Source organism: Pinus tabuliformis, chromosome 7 (assembly GCF_031772625.1).
Source record: "Pinus tabuliformis cultivar Carrire ecotype Pingquan chromosome 7, CPIR1, whole genome shotgun sequence".
Lineage (NCBI taxonomy): Eukaryota > Viridiplantae > Streptophyta > Pinopsida > Pinales > Pinaceae > Pinus > Pinus tabuliformis.
This window is the reverse complement of record NC_142293.1, coordinates 826,131,073-826,156,661: the sequence shown is the minus strand read 5'-3', so window position 1 is coordinate 826,156,661 and position 25,589 is coordinate 826,131,073. Positions and strand designations below refer to the sequence as shown.

Genomic DNA, 25,589 nt, shown 5'->3' with positions numbered 1-25,589 from the left:
GGGTTATTTGCAAAATCTAGCACGCCATTATCTTTAACACTGTTAAGATCCACTCCCTCCATGAGCAAAATTTAAAGGCTCCCTCTAAATAGTGATCTAACCTTAGTCCTTGGAACGACATATTGTTATCCAAATATTGCGCTGATTTGCGCTCTTCACGGACTAAACAATTCTGGTGTTGGTTTTTATATAGAGTGTGGCTCTGATACCATGTTAATTTTCTTGAAACTCTTTAGTTACTTAGATGAATCTACTGAAAAACAAGGGAGTTGAAAATTGAAACCATGTTTAACTTTCACCAAGATAAAAAATTTCTTAACATTCAACATGCAGCAAAAAATCATTAGAGAGATTTTGATGTCTAAAATGGGCCTTCTAAGGAATATTATAAAATAATAGTGGAAATAATAAAATAACTTTATATTACATCATTACACTTTAGAGGGAAGAAAGAAAAAACTACTTTTTCAACTCGTATTTTCAAGTTTCAACTCATCTCCCATTGTTATACTCAATTTCGCGTGGGATCACTCAGATGCATAATTTGATTCCTCATCCAAGGAGTACCCATGTTGCATACTTTTGATGGACCCTGCTTCACGAAAAATGAGAAATACATGAAAAAACGTGATTGCAATCACGTTTTTTCATGTATTTCTCATTTTTCATGTAGCAAGGTCCATTGAAAGTATGCAACATGGGAAATCACGTTTTTTCATGTATTTCTCATTTTTCATGTAGCAGGGTCCACCGAAAGTATGCAACATGGGTACTCCTTAGTTACATTTTTTCATGTATTTCACATTTTTTGTGTAGCAGGATCCATCGAAAGTATGAAATATGGGTAATCCTTGGATGAGGAATTAAATTCCACATCCAATGAGTGCTCCCGCTTGAAATATAAATAAAATAGTAGGGAGATAACTTAAAAATACGAGTTGAAAAAGTAGTTTTTTATTTTTTTATCTTTTTACGTTTTTAATCCAAAAATGGTAAATCACCCCCCATGGTTGACATCATCATCTTGAATCCTATTGGTTTTCATCAAGTTGATTTTGCTTGTACATTTTTGTTTTGAGGCCCATTTTAGGCCTCACAATTTCTCTAATGAATAGAGATAAAAACACATGCACGCAAAATTGACACTCTTGTTTGAGCCAGGAAACCTAAAGGGAAAACCTACTTTCTTTGTTGTGGTCTTTTATTGATTGTTCTTTGAGCAAATGGATCTATTACAATTCGCGTGGCTACTGCAATTTTGTCACTAAGAAAGCACTATGCTTCTCCTCACTATTCTTAGCTCTACAATTGTTCTCGTACTGCTCTTAATCACTGCTCTCGGCCCATGAGAAGATGCTCTTATCCCTACTCTTGATCTTGGCCCGCACATAATTGTTCTCTGCTAAAGATAGTCTCGACCTGCTCTGTGAATCTTGATCCTTGCTCTACAATCCTTGTGCACTCTTTCTCCTCAATCTATACATACTCCACACAAAGAATGGTCAATTTAATTGTGCTTGTGTCCTTCTCTTTCACAATAGAAATTGATGCATGCAAGGAGGACTAGTCGAATGCCAGTTCACACTAGTGTCACGAGTTTCCTTTGCTAGTTAAGTGGAGCAAGTCCTAGTTACACTTGGACTAGCTCTCAGTTAACTAGCTCGAGTTTCTCCTTGTTCTCCACTAGTTGTGATTCGAGTTAACTAAGGACTCAACTCATCCTCTCTTCACTTATCTCTGAAGACTGAACTCGTCCTAACTGAACTTGTTACTAAAGTCTTGTGTTATTCTAACTGGACTTGTCACTGCCACCTCATCCTATAGTCTATGTGAAGAAGACTCCAACGAACTGAAGCTCCAACACTACGCATGCAAACTTTATGGTCATTCCAATAAACTGGAAATCAACTCATTGTAATTGAGCTTGCGTTCATACTAGACAAAGACTAATTCGAGGTCTTTACTGGCTAAGGCACAAGCCCTAAGACCTTCCATCGCTACATTTACAACACATATAGTTGATTAATGTAGCGTTTTTTCTTCAACTTTAATTGGTCAGAATTTTTGCTCAGTGAAATAATTTTCCCGTGGCACTATCTGGTGCAGATACAATGATACAACAGATCAAAGTAGTTGATGAGTAGTGTGTCTAGGCACGAGCTTCTAACAACTATTGGTCTGATTGAACTACTTCCTCTCAACAAGTTTGGAGTGTACAAGAATGAAATTTAATTATTTACTACATGCATATGGCACTTTGAACCACTTTGGTGTGGGACCACATGCTTGTGTCCAATGGACATTCCCAGATTCTAGAGAGCCTTCAACATTGTTGCAAATTGTTACTTGCAACTTGAAACCAATATAATCTTGTTTTCCATAGTGCACTGTAGGGCACTATTTTTTTGGGAGATCTACAATTTTTACTGATTGAAGATTTAATTATACATACAATGACATTTTAAACACAATTTGTCAATTTAATATACAATACATACCGCCTTTCACTTTTGATCGATCCCAGGCTGTTGTCGCTCCGAATTCATTCTTGTTACCAAAAGACCAAATCCTCCCTGCCAAACTGGACACAATCCTTGGTACCCAGTTCCAAAATACTTCACAATTGAGGTGTTCTAGCCCCTGTTCCCAAAAGATTAAAAAAAATTCCTCAAGTCTCAAGTTCTGATTCCATTCGCCAGTTCTTCTCCTCCTTCTCCCCCTCAATGTCTCTGTGTACTTGGATAAATACCTCTTCTTAGGCGGTCGCCGCCTTCTTCCACCACCCTCATCCGATTATATGTACTAGTCACATGGTTTACGTGTAGCCTCAAGGTGAGGTACGTATATGTTAATATACTTGATTGTTTGTGTTAAATTAATAAGTTTAACATTTAACTTTTTAATTATAATATTTAAATAAAAGTTTAACATTTAACTTTTTTTATAATATTTAAAAAATGAATAGTTATCATATAAATATATCAAGTGTTTATTGCATTAAATTGATAATTTAACTTTTAAAATTTTTAATTATAATATTTAAATAAAAGGAATATTTAAACATATTTACATTAACATAATTGAAAGTGTTAATTTTATTTAATAACCTTATAATTACGAAATATTTAATATGTATATTTGAGAGTGTCAAATTTTAGGTAATACTTCCTTTCTTAATAATTTAGGTATTTAAACATCTTTCATAATTATTTAATAAGTATACTAGTGCAAGGCATGCGATGTATGCATATGTAGCTATTATATGCATACATCGTATACATGCTAATACCCTTTTTCCTATAAATCGAAATGGGTCATTACATACTCCCTCCCTTCAGAAAACTTTGTCTCGAAGTTAGGATTTATATAATATGTCAGTGATTGCTTTAGTGACTAGTGTGATCAATTAAGGATTGCATCTTAGGATTGAATTTTTTTTGTTTTTTTGAACACTCATGGATTTATAAATTTAATAGTTATGCCCTGTCTGAATTAGGCTCCCAAGCTATTCTAGAATCATGTTATCCTTCCTAATCTCTTCTGCTACCTTCTTATCTGTCCTCTACTAGAATATGCCATGGTGTCATCTATACTGATCTAACCATTCATAGACTCTAAAGAAGACAGTGTGGACTATATCGACCTGATTTCCCGATAGGCATCCGACAATCATCATCACACGTCTAAGGGAGCTTAACTCGCACAGTCCTCCCATGACTCTAGGTTTTGGAGGATAAATGGTGAGAAACACCTCCACCTCTCCTAGTAGGATCAAGGTTAACACCCTATCATGGAATCTCATTGAGCCTCAATTGTTCTCGAATCTTTTGTCATCACGTGGTCATTTGGTAATGATGTTATCTGTAATGTAAACACTTGTCCATACATTATAACATATCATTAATAAATTCAAGATAAACAGTTTCTGTGTAATTCATATATGTTGCTATCTATGGTATAACATACTTGGCCATATCCAACCCATATATCAATAAGTTAGCTTTCATATTAACATGTAATTATTCTTTTATTTCTATCTCATTAATCTTGTCGATATGCAGAAATGAAACAAAATTATAGATAACTTCATCCATAGCATAATTCATGATTTAGATTTCATAGCAATGTTAATTAAATAACATAGTTCATATTGGTATCCATGTACTAGCAAAATAAAATTCATTTTTACATGTGATAATCTTAAATAATAGTCTTAAGTATCAACTCAGAAAATAAAGTAAATATATACAAGATGGGGTTTTAAATTCCTCAAAATCGGCACAAGTTGGGGTATTTTCGACATATGGTCTCTATATCTTCCCAGGTAGCTGATCCAGGGCTATACTTGTCCCACTGGACCTTGACTTGGTCTACCAGGCGGTTTCTCAGTTATCGAACCTTACGTTCCACTATACGTAATGGTCTGACTGAAATGGTTCCCTTGTCCAATACTTGCAGTTCCTTCCATTGAAGGTTATGAGATTTGTCAGTTATGTAATGTCTTAATATAGATACATGAAATACATTATGAACTTTATGCAAATGGGCCAGTGCAAGACGATAGGCGACAGGTCCGACTTTTTCTAGAACTTTGAATGGCCCAATAAATCGGGGTGATAAATTTGATTCTTTTCCAAACTGGATGGTGCTTTTGTTGGGTTTGATGCAGATGAAAACTTGATCTCCTACTTCATAATTCTTATCTATCCTGTGAGCATTATCATAACTTTTTTGTCTATCTTGTGCCTCTTTCAATCATTGTCTAATTTGTTTTACCTGTTTCTCCATCTCTTGAATTAATTTTGGCTGTACTATCACCCGATCTTCTAACCTGTCCCAATTTAACGATTTCTTGCAAGGTCTACCGTACAATGCTTCAAATGGATGCATTCCAATTGAACTGTGGTAACTGTTATTGTATTCAAATTCAACTAAGGGCAAGTACTTTTCCTAGTGTGTCTACTGGTCCATAACATACATCCTCAACATATCTTCTAGTACTTGGTTCACCCTTTATGTTTGTCCATCAGTCTCAGGATGATAAGCTGTACTTAAATTTAGCTGAGTTCCTAAGGCTGACTGCATACAAGTCCAGAATCTTGAAGTAAATCGTGAATCTCTATCTGATATGATTTTCTTAGGTACTCCATGAAATCTGATAATTTCATTTATAAATACCCGAGCTACGTCAGAAACTTCTTAGGTATCTCTTACAGGGATGAATTGGGCGCTTTTCGTTAATTTATCCACCACAACCTGAATGGAATTATGCCTTTGTGGAGTAAGATGTAGCCCGACGATAAAATCCATGAAAATTATCTCCCTTTTGGTCATAGGAATGTCGTGAGGTTGTAGGAGACTTGTTGGATAACAATGGTCAGCGTTCACTTGTTGGCATTTGAGACATTTTGCAACGAATTGGACAATATCGCGTTTCATGCTTGCCCAAAAGAAGAGTTTCTTTGTATCAACGTACATTTTTTTACGCCAAGATGTGCACAATACAATGCTCTGTGGGCTTCCTTAAGGATGGTGCCTCGGAGATCCCCATTATCAGGAATGTACATCCTTCCATGGAATCGCAAAATTCCATCGTATTTTAGTTCATACCCCTCAAACTTCGGTTCTTTTGGATTTTCACTGTCAAGCCCAAATCTCACTTTTAAATACCAACTCTCTCTTAAGAGATGTTCTAGTACTTGCTTCCTCAAATCTACCTTGATAGGTATGAGGGAAAATATGCGTGGTCTTCTACTTAAAGCACCTGCTACCACATTTTCTTTTCCTTTAATGTATGAAATTCCAAAGTTATACTCACTTAGGAATTCACTCCATCGTCTTTGCCTTGCATTCAAGTCTCTTTGGGTAAACAAATATTGTAGACTTTGATGGTCACTTTTGAGCATAAAGCTTGTCCCTACTAGATAGTGTCTCCATATCTTTAATGCTAACACTATAGCGGCTAACTCTAAATCGTGTGTGACGTAGAGTTCTTTATGAGGCTTTAACTTCCTTGAGGCATATGTTATTATTTCTCTGTCCTGCATTAATATTACACCTAATCCTTGCTTGGATGCGTCAATACACAGTAAAATCTTTGTCCATATCAGGCACTTGCAAGATTGGTGCACTGGTCAACAATCTTTTAATTTTAGAGAATTCTCTATGACATTCTTTATTCCATTCATACCTAACTCCTTTACGCTGAAGATTTGTGATAAACTTTGCAATTTTGGAGAATCCTTCTACAAACCTTCGATAGGAGCCAGCTAAACTCATAAAGCTTCGTACTTAATGTGCATTTTTCGGTATTGGCCATTTCATGATTGCCTTTACCTTCTCAAGATCTACTGAGATTCCTTCATCAGATATGATATGACCCAAGTAATGAATCTTCTTATGAAAGAAAGAACATTTGGATAACTTTCCATATAATTGGTGTTCTCTGAGTCAAGATAATACTTTTCGCAAATGTTCTTCATGCTCTTTCTCATTTTTGGAGTAGATGAGAATATCATCTAAGAAGACTTGTACAAATTGATCGAGATATTTGCGAAAAATGTTGTTCATAAGGTTCATGAATACTGTTGATGCATTGGTCAACCCAAATGGTACCACAGTGAACTCATAATGCCCGAAGCGTTTTTGGAATGCAATTTTAGAGATATCGTTTTCCTTAATTCTTAGTTGATGATAACCAGACCGTAGATCGATCTTTGAAAAGACAGAAGCTCCTTTCATTTGGTTGAAGAGGTCATCAATTCGAGGTATTGGATACCTATTCTTTACTGTAGCTCGATTTAAATCTCGATAATCTATGCATAGTCATAAGGAACCATCTTTCTTCTTGACAAAAATTACAGGTGCACCCCAAGGCGAAGCACTAGGTCGGATGTGTCCTATATCCAGTAGTTCTTTCAGCTAGATTTGTAACTCTTGAAGTTTAGGAGCTGTCATTTTGTAAGGTGTTTTAGAGATTGGTTCTGTACCAGGTTTCAATTCTATTTTGAGATCTAACTCTCTTTCTGGAGGCAATCCTGGTAGTTCCTTTGGAAAAACATTTGGAAATTCGGATAACACTAGATATTTCTCTAAGGACGGTCATTTCTCTTTATTTACTTCCTTAACTACATATAGTTGACGACCTTTCCTTAAGCAATGATTCATTTGCATTGCTGAGATGAAGCATAAAGATACCTTTCTTTTGATACCTTGGATTTAGATAGTCTCTCCTTCATCATTTATACAGAAAATTCTTTTCCCATAAAAGTCTACCCAAGCTTGATGAGCTTCTAACCAATCCATACCTATGACGAAGTCATAAGTCCCTAGGGCTATGACATAAACTTTTAACTTAGTCTAACAGATCCCTAGATCAACTTTTCATTTTTCCACACTTAAGTCTATGGAATTAAGTTCTCCTGAAGCCATTTCTATCTGTCTAAAATCGTTTTGCTTGCAGGCCGCCAACCCCCATTTATGTAATGCATATAATGAAATGAAACTATCAGTCGCAACTGCAAATAAAATTTTGAGTTTTATACCGTTAATAGTACCTGAGGATTCCACTACAGTGGACTGATGTTCTGCTTGGTTATTGTTGACTATTGCATGGATTCTATGATTGCCTTGGGTATTTGATGATGGTTCTTTTCCTGCTCGATGCATTACATTTGACGAGGCTTCCGGACAATCACGCTGAAAGTGCGGTCCTCCACATCCCCAACAATTAACCTGGGATGGTCCCCTTGAGTCAGATTGTGAGTTTCTAGACAAGGAACTTCGTCCTCTTGTGCTACTTCCTCTCACGTTTCTTCCTCTATTAGTAGTTCCTCGAGATTTCCATGGACTTGTGTTTGACGATTCAACAGTTATAGTATTAACTATCATGGGAGCTCTTGCTCCTACTCTTCTTGGGGTAAATCTATTACCATAAGGAGGTGGCCTTAAGCTACTTCCCCTGAAGAAGTTTCGGGGAGCCTTTCCTGGAAATTCTGGCTGCGAAGGTCCTGTCAGTCTGACATCCATTTTTATTCGCAGATGCTCCTCTGCATAATGGCCACATTCAACTGCCTCGACTACTGATGATGGCTTCCACATCCTAACCATGGCCCTGATTCGAGGATTTAATCCATATACGAAGCGCTCAACTTGATGTTCGTCAGTATCTAGATAAGGAATATATTTCACAAGCTCCATAAACCTTATCTCATATTCCTCCACTGTTTTGTTACCTTGGACTAGCATATGAAAGGCCCTGACTTGCTGCTCTTGATAGTAAGGTGGCAAGTATTTAGCGTGGAATCTTTCCTCGAACAACTCCCAGGGGACATTATCCGCTGTGAGGTGTAATTGTTTTTCCAGATTTCCCCACCAAACCAAGGCACTTTCCCTTAATTGAAAGATGACAATCTTCGTCTTGGAGGTAGAAGAGTACTCTCTTAGCGCAAAACATCTGTTCATTCCTTCTAGCCATGCTTCAACATGTTCTCCCGCTCGTCCTCCTGAAAATTCTGGGAGTTTGATCTTTTGCAGCTCCCTAGAAATATCTTCTTTCGGTTGTCTATAATCAAAACCCTTGGGCTCCTCTGGGTTTCTTTCCTCAAGTTGAGGTTGCTCTTCCTTGGTATTAGCTATTGGTGGCCCTTTTAATGTTTCCAAGATGGCTTCCAATGAGTGCATTATAACGGTTAACTCAAGTGCTGAAGCGGTTGGCGCTGATGATGATCTTGGTGGTGGCAATGGTGATGACGATGCTAGTGGCGTTAGCGATGGGAATGCTACCCAATGGTGGCGCCGTCGTTGATATGTATTTACCATCACAACTTTTCCTGGACATATAATAAGATTATGAAAATCTGAGGTACACTTTTTAGATTTAATATATATAATTTCATAAATTCAAGCTCACAAATGGGTATAGTCTTTTTGCTATTCTTACCTACAAGTAGGTCTTACTGGTACCGAGGTCAAGGAGGGTGGTATCGTCACCTCCTTGTCCTAATGCATGGTGTTTTATCCCGATGTGTAATAATTCTTAGCCAAATGCATGGGTCTTCATAGACCATAAGATCAATTCATAATATTTGCCTAGTATTTTCTAGTCCTAACTGCAGTTATGGAAGGGGTTATTACTTTGGATATTTTCATTAATGACATGATTATTTTTTCTGAATTTCCTAACAAATATGTATAGACCAAGAAGTATTATGAATAAAATACAAAAGCTTATAGATACTAATTACATAAACTCCAATTAACACTTTAACTAGTACTGCTTTCTACATTTGTATCGTTAATTTATTTCATCCATATAATATATAGCTATTTGATTCTTTCTTGATTTTGTATATCTATTGCGTGAAGCTTTAATTATAAATTTCATATTTCTCTTTTATTGTAATTAAAAGAAAAGAATACCATGCTACTATAACGTGATAGCGATATAATGAAAATGCCATGTTTTAACTAAACCTATATGAATTTTGGAATTCATGATTTTACCCATTCTATTTATACATGAATTTAAAAAATAATTAAAATAAGCCATATTAAAAAAATACCTATATCCTATATACTCAAAATTAAATTTATTCATTTATTAACTTACCTTTTTCTTATATAAATACTAAACCAAAATATTAAATCAAAACATTTCAAAATACTAAAGCAATTAAATTATCAAATTTATCATTTTTTTTTATTCCAACGAAAATCTATTAGAAATTCTTGGTTACTTGCAAAATTACTATTTCAATGATATTCAACTTTTGACCTTTTCACCGCCTATATGTCTAATCTTTCATCACTTATATGTGAACTTCTCCAACTCTCAAACGACTTGAGGAAAAAGGGAATCTAAAAAATATAGGGAACACAATATCAATTAATTGTCATTATCAAGAGATGACTGATAATGATAATGAATGGACTGCTCAAAACACTAGGAAGAAAATGAAAGATAAAGCTTTGTCTTTTCAAAGCAGAGTACTCTTCCTCGAGTGCTAGCGATTCCCAATGTGGGTAAGAGGACGAGTGCTAGCGATTCCCAATGTGGGTAAGAGGCCGAGCTGAGCATTGGAAAGAGGAATATCATCGATGATCTCCACGGCTTCTTGTGTTAATGTTGTTATTGTCCTTGGAAGCAGGGGATTGTTTGAGTCTACCCATTAAGATGCCATTGATAGCAGAGGTATTATGCTTCAAGGCAAACAATACAAGTTTCACATAGGCAGTCTGACTTATCTCATATTTGGACTCCCCCATTCTGCCTTGTCGAGTTCTAATTCAAAGGGGATCTCAATCTAGTATAGTGGAAGATTAAGAACGCTGCTCGTGCACAAAATACAAAGTTTTCCAATAATTCTTAAACTGTATTTGTTGAAATATCATTGAGATGAGAGAGGATGCATTGCTTTCCACATGCCAAATGTACACCAAATTCTCCAGAGCTTTCTCTGCACTTGGGTTAAATCTATTCCTAAATGAAGACAATTGCATTTTTCGCCATATGAAGAGATGTCGACTGACACAACAAAAAACCCTAAATAGGATTCGATATAGGGTAGGATTCGAAACTCTAAATCGAAAAGTGGCCCAGTTGGGACCTCAACTACACAAACAGGTTACTCTAACAATATCGAACCTTCAACCTTACGAAAATCTTTCGAAGTTTAACCATCTGATAATCATAAAAACAATATTATAGAAAAATTATGTGCACATCTTGAATGAAGAATAAAATTTACCTGTAAGAAGCCCGACCAACCTAAGGAATACGTCAAATTAGAGGGAGACGGACCTACTGTGAAAAGCCCAACTCTTGACAGTAGTATTTTGATTATTGATATGAAAAATATGTTGCGTAACAATTATGTGGGAGAAGAAATGCTCAAACTTCACGTGGCTTGCCAAGAATAGGGATGTTTTTCAGCTAATAAATCCATGCGTTTGTCGAGTTTACATTAAAGGAAAAACAGAAGTATGCTTTACAACCCAACAACATTCAAGGTTACGACCAATATGAAGTGGGTGACCATAAATAGGAGTGGGGAGAGGAAGCACCATAATTAAAAACCCAAATCTGATGACCTTTACAATATGCTAGCCGCCTGTAAATACAAATCCTAAAATATGCTAGTTATTACACTTACCCCAATTTAAATACAGAAAGTGTTTCATTAGATTTAAAAACTTAAGGCACTGTTTTATTTTTTGGGCAACCACTCATTTCCACCGATCCAAGATTCAAATTCAGGTACGAGAGTTAATCGCCAATGAATATTACTAGGATATGACATCAATGCTAAACTCATCCACGCCTCTAATGCTTCATGCACTGAAGTAAAAATGGATGGTTGAATTTCTTGATATGAGCCAATGCCGAACAATGGCGTAGGAGATTGGTTGTGTTGGATCGTATCTCGAATGAATGAAGCGTAGTTGAGAAAAGCCCTCGCACCGCTGTAATATGTTACAATTCCTAAATAAGTTGTAGGATTTAACAAAACAAACATATTTTCTGATTATGTAGGGCCTGTAAGGTTTGAAGCGTTTGAACTTCCTCTGATACCAAAGTGTAGGGCACAATTTTTTTTGGGAGATCTACAATTTTTACTGATTAAAGATTTAATTATACATACAGTGACATATTAAACACAATTTGTCAATTTAATATACAGTACATACTTGGCTTTCACTTTTGATGTTGATCCTAGGCTGTTGTTGCTCTGAATTCATTCTTGTTACCAAATGATCAAATCCTCCCTGCCACACTGGACACAATCCTTGGTACCCAGTTCCAAAATACTTCACAATTGAGGTATTCTGGCCCTCATGCCCAAAAGATTCAAGAACAATTCCTCAAGTCTCCAGTTATGATTCCATTCTCGAGTTCTTCTCCTCCTTCCCCCCTCGATGTCTCTATGTACTTGGATAAATACCTCTTCTTAGGCGGTCCCCGCCTTCTTCCATTGCCCTCATATGATTATATGTACTAGTCACATGGTTTACGTGTAGCCTCAAGGTGAGGTACGTATATGTTAATATACTTGATTGTTTGAGTTAAATTAATAAGTTTAACATTTAACTTTTTAATTATAATATTTAAATAAAAGTTTAACATTTAACTTTTTTTATAATATTTAAATAAATGAATAGTTATCATATAAATATATCAAGTGTTTATTGCATTAAATTAATAATTTAATGCAATAAATTTTTTAATTATAATATTTAAATAAAAGGAATACTTAAACATATTTACATTAACATAATTGAAAGTGTTAATTTAATTTAATTTTATTTAATAACCTTATAATTACGAAATATTTAATATGTATATTTGAGAGTGTTAAATTTTAGGTAATACTTCCTTTCTTAACAATTTAGGTATTTAAACATCTTTCGTAATTATTTAATAAGTATACTAGTGTAAGGCATGCAATGTACGCATATGTAGCTATCATATGCATACATCGTATACATGCTAATACCCTTTTGCCTATAAATCGAAATGGGTCATTACATGCACAATGTTACAAATGGATTAGCCTTAAACAACAATGTGCAAACTCATTTCTGGTTTTTCTTTCTATATCACACTTCAGTTGTTATATGTTTTGTTTGGATATTAGGCGATTCTCTCCATGGCACCTTTAGATACGATGGAGGGATTGTGAAAATTCCTTAAATGCAACAACTGGATATTTATCTTCTAACTATTAGTAGTGTATTTGTCTTCTGAATTAAATTCGGAAAATAACAATAAATTCACTGATGTATTCTTCATAATAAAAATGTTGTGGAAATATAAAAACTGGAATTGAGAAATAGATGCACACACACAAAAATTGACACTGTTATTTTTGGACAATTGTCTTTGGAAAAACCTTGAAGGGAAAACTAGTGCAACAGATGAGGGTTTTATTATTATGTAGCAATTTGAGAGAAATATTACAATTGGTTGCCTAACTGGCAAACCTCCGACAATTTATTGGAAAAATGTAATGGAGACACCCTTGTCTCTCTCTGCAATTGATCTGGCCCCTTTTTGGCAAACTCACACTCCTGCCGCTGCTCACTCTGCAGTCTAGAAATGCGAACTACCTGCACAGATAAATTCGTACAGCCTCAGAAATACCTCCAGGTGAGACGTTTAGCCTTCCTCTGCCTTTGAAACCCACTCGCTCTGCCTCCTGGACACTGATCCAACAACTAGAAATTGAAACGAGCTCTTCTGGAAACTCGCACTAGGTGAACTGGCTAACACGCACTATTGTATTCGCCCTCTACAGATAATTCGACCTCCCTCTTTCTTGTCTCTTGGACACTGGAACTACTGAGGAAATCTTCCTTTGGAATCTCTGCACCCAAATCTCTATTGCAACCCTCTCTCTGATGCTTTCCCTTGATTCAACTACACCTTGTTGAATACCTGCAACTGGGTAAGTCAAACTACTTGACTCTCTCTTGTATCTTCCCCAATCCCTTTGACTTGCTCTTATAATCTCTCGTTGGAGTCTCAACGGCCAATTAACTTTCAACTGATGTCTAAGATCAATTTGACTTCATCAATAGAAGTCTCTAGAGAAAAATCAATCTACATTAATTAATTCACTTTAATTTATCACTTTTCCTAAGTTAGACTTAGGAAATAATTAATTATGGAAAATTATTTTAATTAAGGTGTTTCTGAGTCTTATCTCGCGAAACCTTTTTTGGGTTTTGGAGATATCGTGTTCCTTCGCCTCGTAGACATGATCCGAGACTAGAAAACCTATTTGCTACTACACAAACTAACACTCCCTCTTAGCGAGGAAGGTGTTCTCCACTATACCCATTTGTTCTCTGAAAGAGATGAACTTTTCCCTCCTTAGGACCTTTGTGGGTATATCAACGACTTGCTACTTTGTTGGAACATGTTGTAGCCGAAATGATCCATGTTGCTAGTGTTTGACATCTGTGATACCTCCTTTCTTCACATCTTCAAGCTGATCTGACTCCCTGTCACTGGAAATCACTATGAAGAAAACACCCTGGCAATCATTATCCATCATGCTACTGTGCACACTTTGATTCTACTGCTAATTATGTAGCTGAACTAATCTGATCTCACACTGTTGATGCCCTTGCGCTGTTGCTATCACTGCACCGTCGCTGCAACCACTACAATAGTGAGTCTCGATTTCCCTCTGAATAAGACGGGGAAATCTCCTAGCTGGAAACCCTCTCATGGAGTCTCTCTCTGGCTGGAACTGTGCCTGTTGCAAACATCGCAAACTCATCCTCCAATATTGCGAACAAGTATCAATCTCTGTGGAAGTTGTTGTCTGCTTCCCCTGCTTGTCCTTCCTCTTCAGACATTGGCTAATTTAGTGACCAAGCTCAGCACATCCAAAGCACTTGACCTTCAACAGGTCCTTCTTCTTCACTCCTTTCGATCCTTGTCCCTGACTGGGACCTTTCTTCGCTTTTCCCTTCCCTGCAAGAGCTATGTTTTCCTCCTCATTCTCTACCTTCGGTCCCTTGTTACTGCAGTTGGTAGCACCATCAATGAGACTTAGCTTCAGCTCCTTCTGAGTTAAGTCACTCCATAGGTGCTCCAAACTAGGAAGTGTGTCTAGCCCAAAAATTACTTGGACAAATGTACGCCACTCCTTGGTGAACCTGTTGAGTATTGTGTGCACTAACTCACTTTTTGATGGTTTCTCTCCAACAACTGCAAGTTCATCTCTGACAGCCTGAATTCTGGTGAGATAGGATGTAACGTTCTCGCCCTTCTACATTTAGACCGTCCTCAGCTTCTCCTTGAGAATCATTTTCTGATTCTCAGATGGATTTGCTACAACTTCACGATGACATCCCACATTTCCTTCATTGTGTTCTTGTCTATGATATGCGGGACGATATGATCTTGAATCCCATCTAGGACCATCCTCTTCGCTTTGGCCATGTCCTTCCTAAAATGATGTAATTGGATAGGATTTGTTGGTTCAACAATAACTGTTGTCACGAACTCCTTTAGATTGTGCTCATCCAATAGGAATTTCATCTTGGACTTCTAGATGCCAAAGTTGAAGGCTTTGTCCTACTTGTCCTAATCTCCGAGTCCTGATGTGCTCCTCTCCTCTTAACACTGCAAAACTCAAATAAACTGGAGAAATTTACCTCACTACTCCTACTGGCAAATCGATCTACAAAACTGACTCGACTTCCTACTACAAACTCGCACCCCTCTGTAGCTCACATTGGATCTTGCACCTTGCACTAGATCCTGCAACTCTCACTGCTCATTGAGAAATGCTCCCAGAAATTAGTTTCGGTGAATACACTGCCTCCCTCCGGCTTCTGAAGCTATTCGCAATTCATCCGAAAAATAGATCCAGTGACTGGAAATGAAATTACTGCTTTAGATCTACGAACTGGGTAATATGGCTATGCATTCTGCTTGCTTTAGCCCTCTTCTGCAAATAAATTTCTCTTTTTCTGACTCTGAGAATACTGGAGAAATGAAATCCTCATGTGCTTTTCTCTTCCTTGCCTTGCGCTGATCTGCCACTACAAAACCCTTGCTGCAAAATCACTACGTTGGATCTGCTCATAGGAATCCCTTTCCGACAATCCTACTGCTTGCTGCTATTGCTCCTGAGACAAATCAAACTTTTCCTTTGACCTGGACTAGAAATCGATCTGTTGTCTCTCCTGCAATTCACACTGCCTAGTTGACATGTGCAGATCTGGAATTAGTGCTTCAGATCTCCCTCTGAATCTACACAAATGTCGTTTCCTTTTGCTTAGAGCCTTTGATAGAATCTTTGTTGCTCTTATACCATGTGAAAAATCCTTGAATGCAACAACTGGATATTTCTATTATAATTGTTAGCAGTTTATTTTTCTTCTGAATTAAATGCGACAAATAATGATAAATTCACTGATGCATATTCACAATAAAAACACCACGGAAATATAAAAACTCAAATTGAGAAATAGATGCACACACAAAAATTGACACCGTTATTTTTGGACAATTGTCCTCGGAAAAACCCTAAAGGGAAAACCAGTACAACAGATGAGGGTTTTGTTGAGAGAAATATTACAATTGGTTGCCTAACTAGAAAACCTTCGGCAATCTACTGGAGACACCCTTGTCTCTCTTTGCAACTGATCTGGCACCTCTCTGGCAAACTCGCACTCCTGCTCGCTCTGCAGTCCAGAAATACGCACTGCTTTGGTAGATAAATTTGTACAGCCCCAGAAATGCCTACAGGTGAGACGTCTAGCCTCCCTCTGTCTCTAAAACCCACTCGCTTTGCCTCTGGCACACTGATTCGACAACTGGAAACTAAAACGACCTCTTCCGGCAACTCGCACTAGGTGAACTGGCTAACTTGCACTACTATATTCGGCCTCCTCTGCAAATAATTCGACCTACCTCTTTCCTGTCTCCTGAACATTGAAAATACTAAGGGAATCTTCCTTCAGAATCTTTGCTTCCAAATCTCTACTGCAACCCTCTCTCTGATGCCTTCCCTAGCTTCAACTACACCCTTGCTGAATATGTGCAACTGGGTAAGTCGAATTGCTTGACTCTCTCTTGTATCTTCTCCAATCCCTTCAACCTGCTCTTATAATCTCTGTTGGAGTCTCATTGACCACGATTAGCTCTCAACCAATGGCTAAGATCAATTCGACTTCATCAATAGAAGCCTCTAGAGAAAAATCGATCTACCTTAATTAATTCACTTTAATTTACCACTTTTCCTAAGTTAGACTTAGGAAATAATTAAATTGTGGCAAATTAATTTAATTAAGGTGTTTCTGAGTCTTATCACACAAAACCTTTTCTGGGTTTTGGAGATCTCGTGTCTCTTAGCCTCTTAGACATGATACGAGACTAGAACACCTGTCTGTTGCTACACAAGCTAACAGGGATAGACTCTAAGAAATTATCAACTAGGTTATCTTACTCACCTGAGTTTTCTTTCTTTGAGTTGGAATGGAATCAGACATAGTACCTTTCCAGATTTGTAGAAAACATCTGTTTGCCTTTAGAAATACATTCGGATCAAAATATTAAGGAAAACCAAAAAGGAAAACCTCAAAGTGAACTTAAAATCCTGTGGTCCTACCCTGAAGCACCAAACCTAGCAAGTTGCAACAAAAGACAATTGAGACTTTCCATTAGTACGTTTGTAACCTTATAAGTGAAACATATTTCTGCCTCACTCGCATCTTATATTGATGTCTCTAGCCTTTTTGTAAAAGGAAAAGCAGTTCTAATTCATAATATCAGGTGCCTTAATGGAAACCATGATACTCCAAAACTAGAAGTTCCACACACATTTTTCCTTATTGAATGACCAAGACTTTCAATCTGCTTTTTATGCTTTAGACATCTATGGACCAACCTATATTGAATCCCTTGCAAAGTGCTAAATAGGCAGGTTACGTTCTAACAGATTGAAGTTGAAGTGTGAGGGTAAAATAATAAATGTGTGTTATAGGATGTGTAGCTGCAGTGAGAATGCTCCAAAATATTTCATACTGCAATCTTTAGTCACTAGATATCATCTAGATATGGCTTAGAAATCTAGATTATAATATTGTCAATTCATGCTCAATAAGATGATTATTAAATCTCTAAATTTGTTCACCAAAATAGCAAATCACCTTTGTTGACTTGCAAATCTTATATATAATATTTTAGAAGGGCAGGGAATGTAATTGCTTATCAGATCTTGATTGCACTTATTTGTTTTGTAAATATGCCAAAGAGTTTTGTATAAAATTCCCTAGTCAAATTATGTTTTGAAAAATTATAAGCACACAATTGTAGCCATATGTGTCAATTTTAGTCTATATTGAACCATAGGATGTCTCTTCAACCTTTGGTGAAAACCAAACTGGATATTCTTTGTCATGTGCCGTAACTCTTCCTTAGCAATGATATTTCAATGTACTGGTTGTCAAATGTACAGCTTTTAAGTTTTTGACTCCAAAACGACATTCCTTTTGGAGCAATCTAGATCTTGAATGCTAACATGAGACAACTCTTGGACATAACTGGGCATGTTTCATTACATTTTTAGATGATTCCAACATACGTAATACATGTAGATTGTTTTGACTGTTGAGCGCTGAATTTTTGCAACCATTGTTTTTTTGTTGCAAATTGATAATTATGTCATACACCACATTTGACAAAATTGGGTTAATCTGAGTGGTGGCAAGGTATGCTTCCCTCCAAATGTTGAATTTGAATGTTTAAAGTCATAAGATGTATTTCGTATCAACTTAAGCAACAGTTTGAATGCTGAATGGCAAGAGGTTGTCGACATTGAATAAATGGTATCTATTTTTAAGTGTATTTAGCTGTAGATGGAGTTCAATTGAGAATATGTTCTCTATTGAATACTAATTAACTCGATATACTTTTGACAGCTCCTTGTCTACGGTCCTGGCCAAGTGATACCAGAGACATTAAGAGTGATTCAGCCTGACTTGAAATACAACATAATAGTCAGTTTGTCTACTAGTATACAATATGGAAGGGTGATTTTGGTGATGGACAGAAGTTTTTGCACTGACTCTGCAGGAAATAGGTTCCAGAGAACTGGAAATTCTAGCGCTATCATTCATTATGGTAGTAGCATTCCCCTATTTCATGTTAGTATTCTCTTTATGCTATTGTTGCTCTAAATACAGACTCCTACTGTTCTACATTTTCAGATAGAAGAAATGTCTTTTCAAATCTTTGGACTGCGATACCCGACATCCAGCTTGAAGTTAACAATGAAGTTAGAACAGTTGAAGCAACCAATAATAAGAAGTCATTGAAAATATATGTGGATTTTACTGCACCTTTGTTGAATTCATCTGCTGAAATTCTAAGGGTTCTTCAAACTACGGCTGGTGTTCTATATTCCACAAAAAGAAAAACCCATGGAAATCGTCGGTTTGGATATGTGGTAAAATACCTCTCTTAAATAAGGACATTCTTATTGAATAGGTATTGGGTTCTTGGGGACTAGTGTTAATTATAATGGGTTGGAATTATTGCCACCAATTCTTGAACAACTGCTATCTTATATATGGACCAATCTAATCTTATGATGTCATTCACTGTTTTTTCGACTTTCCTTCATGTAGCTAAAAAATCTTTCAAGTGTCTCCGTGGTGAATATAAATTTGGAGACGAGTTCTATAATTAGTAGACAAGGAACCCCTGTTGCACCAACAATTCCAATTGCTTTTCTTTATGGTATGCTCCAATCAACTCCTTAAATTTAACATTGTTATTTACAAATGACAGATCAACTGAATTTCAATAACTCATTGACCTGTTTCTGTAGTTTAGTTCCCAATTGATTTCATGACCATGTTTCGAAACTAGTAAAAAATTACTTTGGGATTCCAGATTCTGAGAGACCTACAGTGAAGTTGAGTATCATATCCACTGCAAAGACAACGGAGCGAACAGTGCCTATATTGATACAATTTATGAAACCTGTATTTCATTTCAACTCTTCAGCTATATCAATATCCGGAGGTTTACTGAAAAGGTATGAGCTTGCTTATTGGCCTGGCCTCCCATTTGAACAGCAGCCTCGGGAAAACAGCTGTTTGTTTTCTTTGAGCGAGAGGCGTATTTTGTAGAGGTTTCCAGCTTTCTGTTTCTTACTTTTACATTTTTTATATGATGCAGCTTTAGAGAGATAACCCGGAGTGCCTATGTCATTGAAGTAAACACCAACGACAGTGTAGTATCTGTGAAAATTCCAGAAAACGGAACTGTAGATGTTGCAGGGAATCCGAATCTTGCTTCAAACCTTGTGCAAGTGAGGCATTGTAAGCATGCACTCACTTTCCTTTTTCAGATGCGCTATTTCACATACGTTCAAAACTAGCTGCTAGTGAAGTGTCAGCATGCAAAGTGATGCGCCTGAAATCTTAGACAAATTAAACATTTACAATAGTCAAAAGTACAGTAAAAATGAAAAATATTTCAATTGCAATTGCTGGTTCACAGATACTGCACCGACAATTTCAGTGTTCCTTTATTCTTTCACAACTGCTGCTGTACTGTCAACATCTTTAGCTGCTGGAGCACTTACTATTTCCACTGCAAGCCTAGAAGCTGCAGGAGTACTATCGAGCCAATCAGCGAGTTTGATTGTCTCCGATCCATCTAGAAATCTGTTGGTAAAGTGCTAGATTTTAACTAAATGTGTTTCTCTTGTCCTGAAAAATGTTCGTTTTTTCTATGAAAAGTTTTGTTCGACATTATTAATTCCTTGTTACCTTAGAGTTTTTCCCTCTAAAAATTAGGAAACAACCAATCAATAGTGTTTGAGAATTTCAATATCTTTAATTTTGAAAATGATTTCTTTAGTTTTCTGTTTATTGGATACCCTGGTCAGGCTTACTGATGCGAGCTGTTTTTCTCAGCGTATGGTATGCCATCTTCAGGTCTATGCACTGTGTAAATGGTTGGGTGTGAAATTGCCAATTAAGTTTCATGAAAGTTTAAAGGGATTGCAGTGGATTATCCCTCATCTAGATTTGCCATGGGAGAGGTCACACGTGCATTCACATTTGGTAGATTCAAGCATTCTGGTTACACCACCTTACAATACAATGAACCAGATTGCCGGTTATGCTCCAACAAGACACAAATCAATGATTTTAGGCAACTGCAGCAAAGACTTGTTTTCAGAAGGCAGGCAGAGAAGAGAACGTAAACTGGGAATAAATGCTTCCATGTTTGGGCAACCACTTCTTCCAATGGAGTATAAATTGTTTTTTGAAGTAAATACCTTTTTATTATTTATTTTTCAGTCTGGAATCTGCTTATAAGATTTTCAAAGTTTAGTATGAAGTTGTGTTCCATGAGAAGCAACGCATGTTTAAAGTTTAAACAGTAGGTATTTTTTTGAAATTTGCAGAGGCAGGGGATAAAACCTGTGGCAGACTTTGCCCTGAAGGCAAGCAATTTTGATGGGTAAGTGAATCAAGAATATGCCATTTCGTCAATTCTTTTTAGATTATTAGTGGCTTGTGGGTACTACTACCTGATCTCTAAATAGTATAGAAGGTATACAGCACTTTATCCAGCAAATTAATCTGGCTACCATACTTCTGCATGATATCTTCTAAGATCTTCCAATTGATATTTCATCTTTGGTCAGTGAAAAAAACATAGATAATGGATTAAACATGGACTAAATTCTCAGTTCATATATTCTCATAAGGATACAGCAAGCCTAGCATTTAATATGAAGAGAGTTGTATTGGGACTAGGTAGACCAGCGAAGCAGATGGGATTTGACTGCACAATCAATTTTGACTTTTCTGGTGGAGAGAGGACTGAGGAAAGGGTTACATTCATGAGGAGATTTGTGGGACAAGGACTTGGTTAGATGGCTCTCTTGGAGAACTATTAACTGATCTCAAAAGATCTAGGCTATGGATAGGACCACTTTCACTGCAGTTTGTCAAATTATCTCAGAACATAACTTGTTAAAGGATACTCGTGCATATTCGGTAAGATTGGAAACGGTTTTTAACTTATCAGAGGAAGCCATATATGGATTATAGAAGCGAGGAAGTTTATTCTAAGATTCAACAAGCTTATCCCATTACCAACTGTTTAACAAGGAGTTGAATAATCAAGAGAATGAAACAAAATGGCTTAGGAGGTTTAAAGGTATGTGTAAATCCCAGTTTTCTTTTAAATTTCAAGGGACTTCAGCGTCTTTTCCTCATACTAATTCAACAGGGAAAGATAGGCTACATTATACTAGCCTTACAAATGGATTCTTTGTGGTGTGAAACAAGTGGTTAAGCATATTTTGTGGAGTTGCAAGGTTGCCGAAACTTTTTGGCTATGAATTGCCACTGAGGAGAATATGCTCTTTGTTGTCTGTCTTAATTCAAAAAGGGTCTTTTTTGGCCACAAATGGATTATTTGATAGGCAATCAGAGTGTATGGTGTGTGATTAGACTGATAACCATGCCCTTCTTATGGAAACAATGGTCATGTGGTGTTACTCAACCTTCGGGCAACTACTTTGTTCAAATCAAGTTTGAACGTTTACATCAACATTAGCTATGCATATCAGTTTGGTTTGACATCTTTAGAAAACATGTAGATGCCCTTGACATTGGAGCCAAAGTAGACATGCTAGCTCTCCTTGCTTTTGTGGGTACTGTTACCCACCACCTGTGGGTAGTATATATGCGAGAAATTTTTTCTCCTAGATGTTCCTCAGTTGAGTAGACATTCTTATTGAGTTAGAAAATTTTTACATGGTATTAGAGCATCATCTCTAATTGAGATCCTCAAGGGTTTATAATTGTGGATCAACTGCTGAAAACCAAGACTAGTAGTTAGAGGGTTTTATTATTTTTGCTTGAAGGAATGAGCACTCTTCTGGGGTCGATTTTTTGTTTTATTTTCATATATGGGAAGTTTGTAAAATAGATATCAAAGATGGCAGTAGCAAGCCTAATATTTGAAGACATATTAGATGGTGCCTCCAATTACTTATCCTAGAAGCTAGGATCAAATTTCTACTGGAAGAAAACGATCTCTGGGATATCATCAAGGATGTTGTGACTTCGCCTACAGATCCACAAGAATTGGTAGCACATAAGAAGGAAGTGAAGGCTAAGCGAGTGATCTTGGATGTTGTGAAGGATAGTTTTAAAATCCAGCTGATTTGAATCGGTAACCAATCAAATAGACCGGTTAGCTGGCCTTAGGCATCAACCTGACAGAAAAATCCAATTCGGCCAAGTAACTTTTATGATTATAACGTAATTTACGACAATATTGTTTAAAAGTGTTTGTGATGACAACATTGGCTGGGTGTAGATTGACGTGTAAAGTCAGTTTATTTGTAATATATTTTAGAAATAAAACTTGCATGAAACTTTAATGAAATTGCTTTTGGGTTTTAAAACAAATACTATCATTGATGGCTATATCGTGTAAAGGGTAGTATGTAGACTTGGATCAAATTTGAAGAAGAAGATAATAATTTATTTAAAGTGTTATTTTTCACTTTAATCTTTACATTTATAAATTAAAATTAATAATATTTTTATTTTAAAAATAACCTTATTGAGATAAATATAAAATAAAAATTATCTTGGAAATATTGTTGTCATTGATGGGGAGCCTACTTATGTCCAATATAAATATTGGAAAATAAAGATTGTTGGAAATATTGTTTTTGGATTTTTCATGCCCCATTTGGATACCCTATCTTTAAATGCATTTTTACTCCAATTGTCTAGCTCAAATGGGAGCATAAAATATATGCTTGGAAAACTTATTCCAAGACCTTTCCAATGGTATATGGCACCCTCTCCAACTCCATAAGAATGAGTAGATATGAAATATTTTGTCAAGATGACCTGACCAAAGTACAAATAGGACCCATTTGGATATCCTATCTTTGAAGTCATTTTTACTCCAATTACTTAGCTCAAATGGGAGCATAGGATATATGGTTGGAAAACTTATTCCGATACCTTTCCAATGGTATATGACACTCCCTCTAATTCCATAGGCATATCAAGATATGAAATAATTTGGAAGGATGACCCATCCAAAGTACCAATAGGTCAACCCAACCAGTTTTACAAGTCAACCACATAAGTGTATGTACAAACACTATAAATAATGGGCATATGAGTTCGTTTTAACACCAATTCATCGAAGAACAAATCTGAGGTCGCAAGAGGAGTTGAGGAGTAACTTTGGGGCGATTCTTGGAGTCCAAAGGTGGAATAAAAAATGTGATTTACAGATGAATGAGTCGTCTTGGAATTTTTGCTATCTATTTTCATCTGTGTGATGTTTTGGACAGTGAAACTTGGAGGAGCTATAGAGAATATCTTCATGTACCTGTTGTTAAAATCTCAAACCTTGATTCACTATAATTTTGGAGATATGGCTAAAGGAAATTAGGCTTCTTGAATGCTCCTGAGTTTTTTTTTCATACAGGTCAGCGGGGCATTTTTTCCATAACTTTTGTTCTAGGATGTTTCAACTTGTGAAGCAAGGAGGATACAGATAAAAGATCTTCATGTATGCATGGTTTAAGTTTCAGACCTTGATTTACTATAATTTTAGATCTGTAGTTGAAGGAAATTAGGCTTCCCGAATGCTCCTGAAATATTCTTAAAATAGGCTAGCTGGGTGTTTTTGCTATATCTTTATTTTTATGATGTTTCAGAATCTGAAATTTGGAGGAGACGAAGGAGATATTTCAAGGTACCTGTGGTAGAAATTTCAAACCCTGTTTTGCTACAATTTCGGAGATATGATTTGATTTGAAAATGGAGGAAGAGGTCAATTTCCTCTTCCTAAAAACAAGGATTGTTCTTCGACACTTTGCAAGGAAAAATGGGTCTTAACACAAAACATGTTTTCCAAAAGGTCTCTTCAAGTTATGAGTTAGTTTTCACATGTAAACTTAAGCATAAGCAACACAACATCACATAACTCATACATACATTCATGAAGAGTAGAACAAAGGATTTGGTGATGGAGTTCACCCCTCCTGGGCTACATCTCCAGGCCTGCCAACATAGCTAGACCGCTCCATATATTCAGTGGAAAAGGAGTACATAAAAGTTTGTTGATAAAACATGTGGCTATTTCCCCTTCAAGGAAATATTCTCCTGCAAATAACTCTCACATAAACATCATGACAACCTACAGTCAGTCATGAAAACATCAACAACACAAGGTGTCTCCTACAAAGACCCTGTACTCCATCTAAAAATGAGCATACATGAGCATATAAGCACTTCAATTCCACATTGAAGGACAAATAGAAAACTTTCCTCAACAAGACATAGTGAGAAAAGTATAGAAGAGATGAACCCTGCAAGTAACAGCTACTACAGTAAACTTTTGAAGGTAAGAAAACCCCTACAAGGCCTTCTCCATGCTCAAACACCTTCAAGAACTGCTCCAAAACATTGATTGATCCATACACCCATGGAATTGAACCTGCAAAAAGTTCCTTTAGATGTGCTCAAATCAAAAAATAGAGGTCACCATTGGATCCAGAATGTCCAAAAACCCCTAGGTAGACTCTTCTTGAGCTCCAAAAGGCCAAAAACTCACAAAGATATGGCTCTACAAGCTCTCCATGTAGTTTTGTTGTTATCCGTCCTACAAATCGGACCAACAGTCTAACTGTCCTACAAATCTGCCCTATTTTCCGCTGCGGAGGCGACAAATTCACCCTCGAAGGTGCAATTTGTTGGATACTTAAATTGCCCAATAACCCTTAAAGGTGGAAATTTTGGCCACATGGGCCATGCGGTCAGGGGCCAGGGCCAATGGCCCGCCCCCGCCAGCTTAGCCCCTTAAATTCGGGCCCGTGGTCATGTTGGAGTTAATATGGCCGGGGTCGGGGCTAACCGCCCGCCCCCACCGCTGGAGCACCTGTTAACACTACGCCAGGGTCTTGTCGGCGTAATAAAACCAGGGTCTGATCCCCAAACTTCACTCCCTCTGCCGGGCACCTTCCAGTTAGTGTCGAGGTCATGTGCAGGTCCATATGTCC

At 36.8% G+C, this 25,589-nt stretch overlaps 1 protein-coding gene and 1 non-coding gene across 2 annotated transcripts in view; both read left to right on the top strand.

The window, feature by feature from the left end:
• LOC149250164 (uncharacterized) overlaps positions 1 to 25,589 on the top strand; it is a 166,487-nt gene that overhangs the window by 66,279 nt on the left and 74,619 nt on the right. Inside the window, 8 exon segments of the mRNA XM_089456403.1 lie at positions 18,442 to 18,643; positions 18,730 to 18,968; positions 19,150 to 19,261; positions 19,418 to 19,562; positions 19,706 to 19,848; positions 20,030 to 20,202; positions 20,449 to 20,808; positions 20,946 to 21,001. Coding sequence (XP_089312529.1) covers positions 18,442 to 18,643; positions 18,730 to 18,968; positions 19,150 to 19,261; positions 19,418 to 19,562; positions 19,706 to 19,848; positions 20,030 to 20,202; positions 20,449 to 20,808; positions 20,946 to 21,001 — 1,430 coding nt within the window.
• Positions 11,295 to 11,379, top strand: LOC149250165 (small nucleolar RNA U36a). The gene has a single exon (XR_016267816.1). It is a non-coding gene; the product is annotated as a small nucleolar RNA U36a (small nucleolar RNA).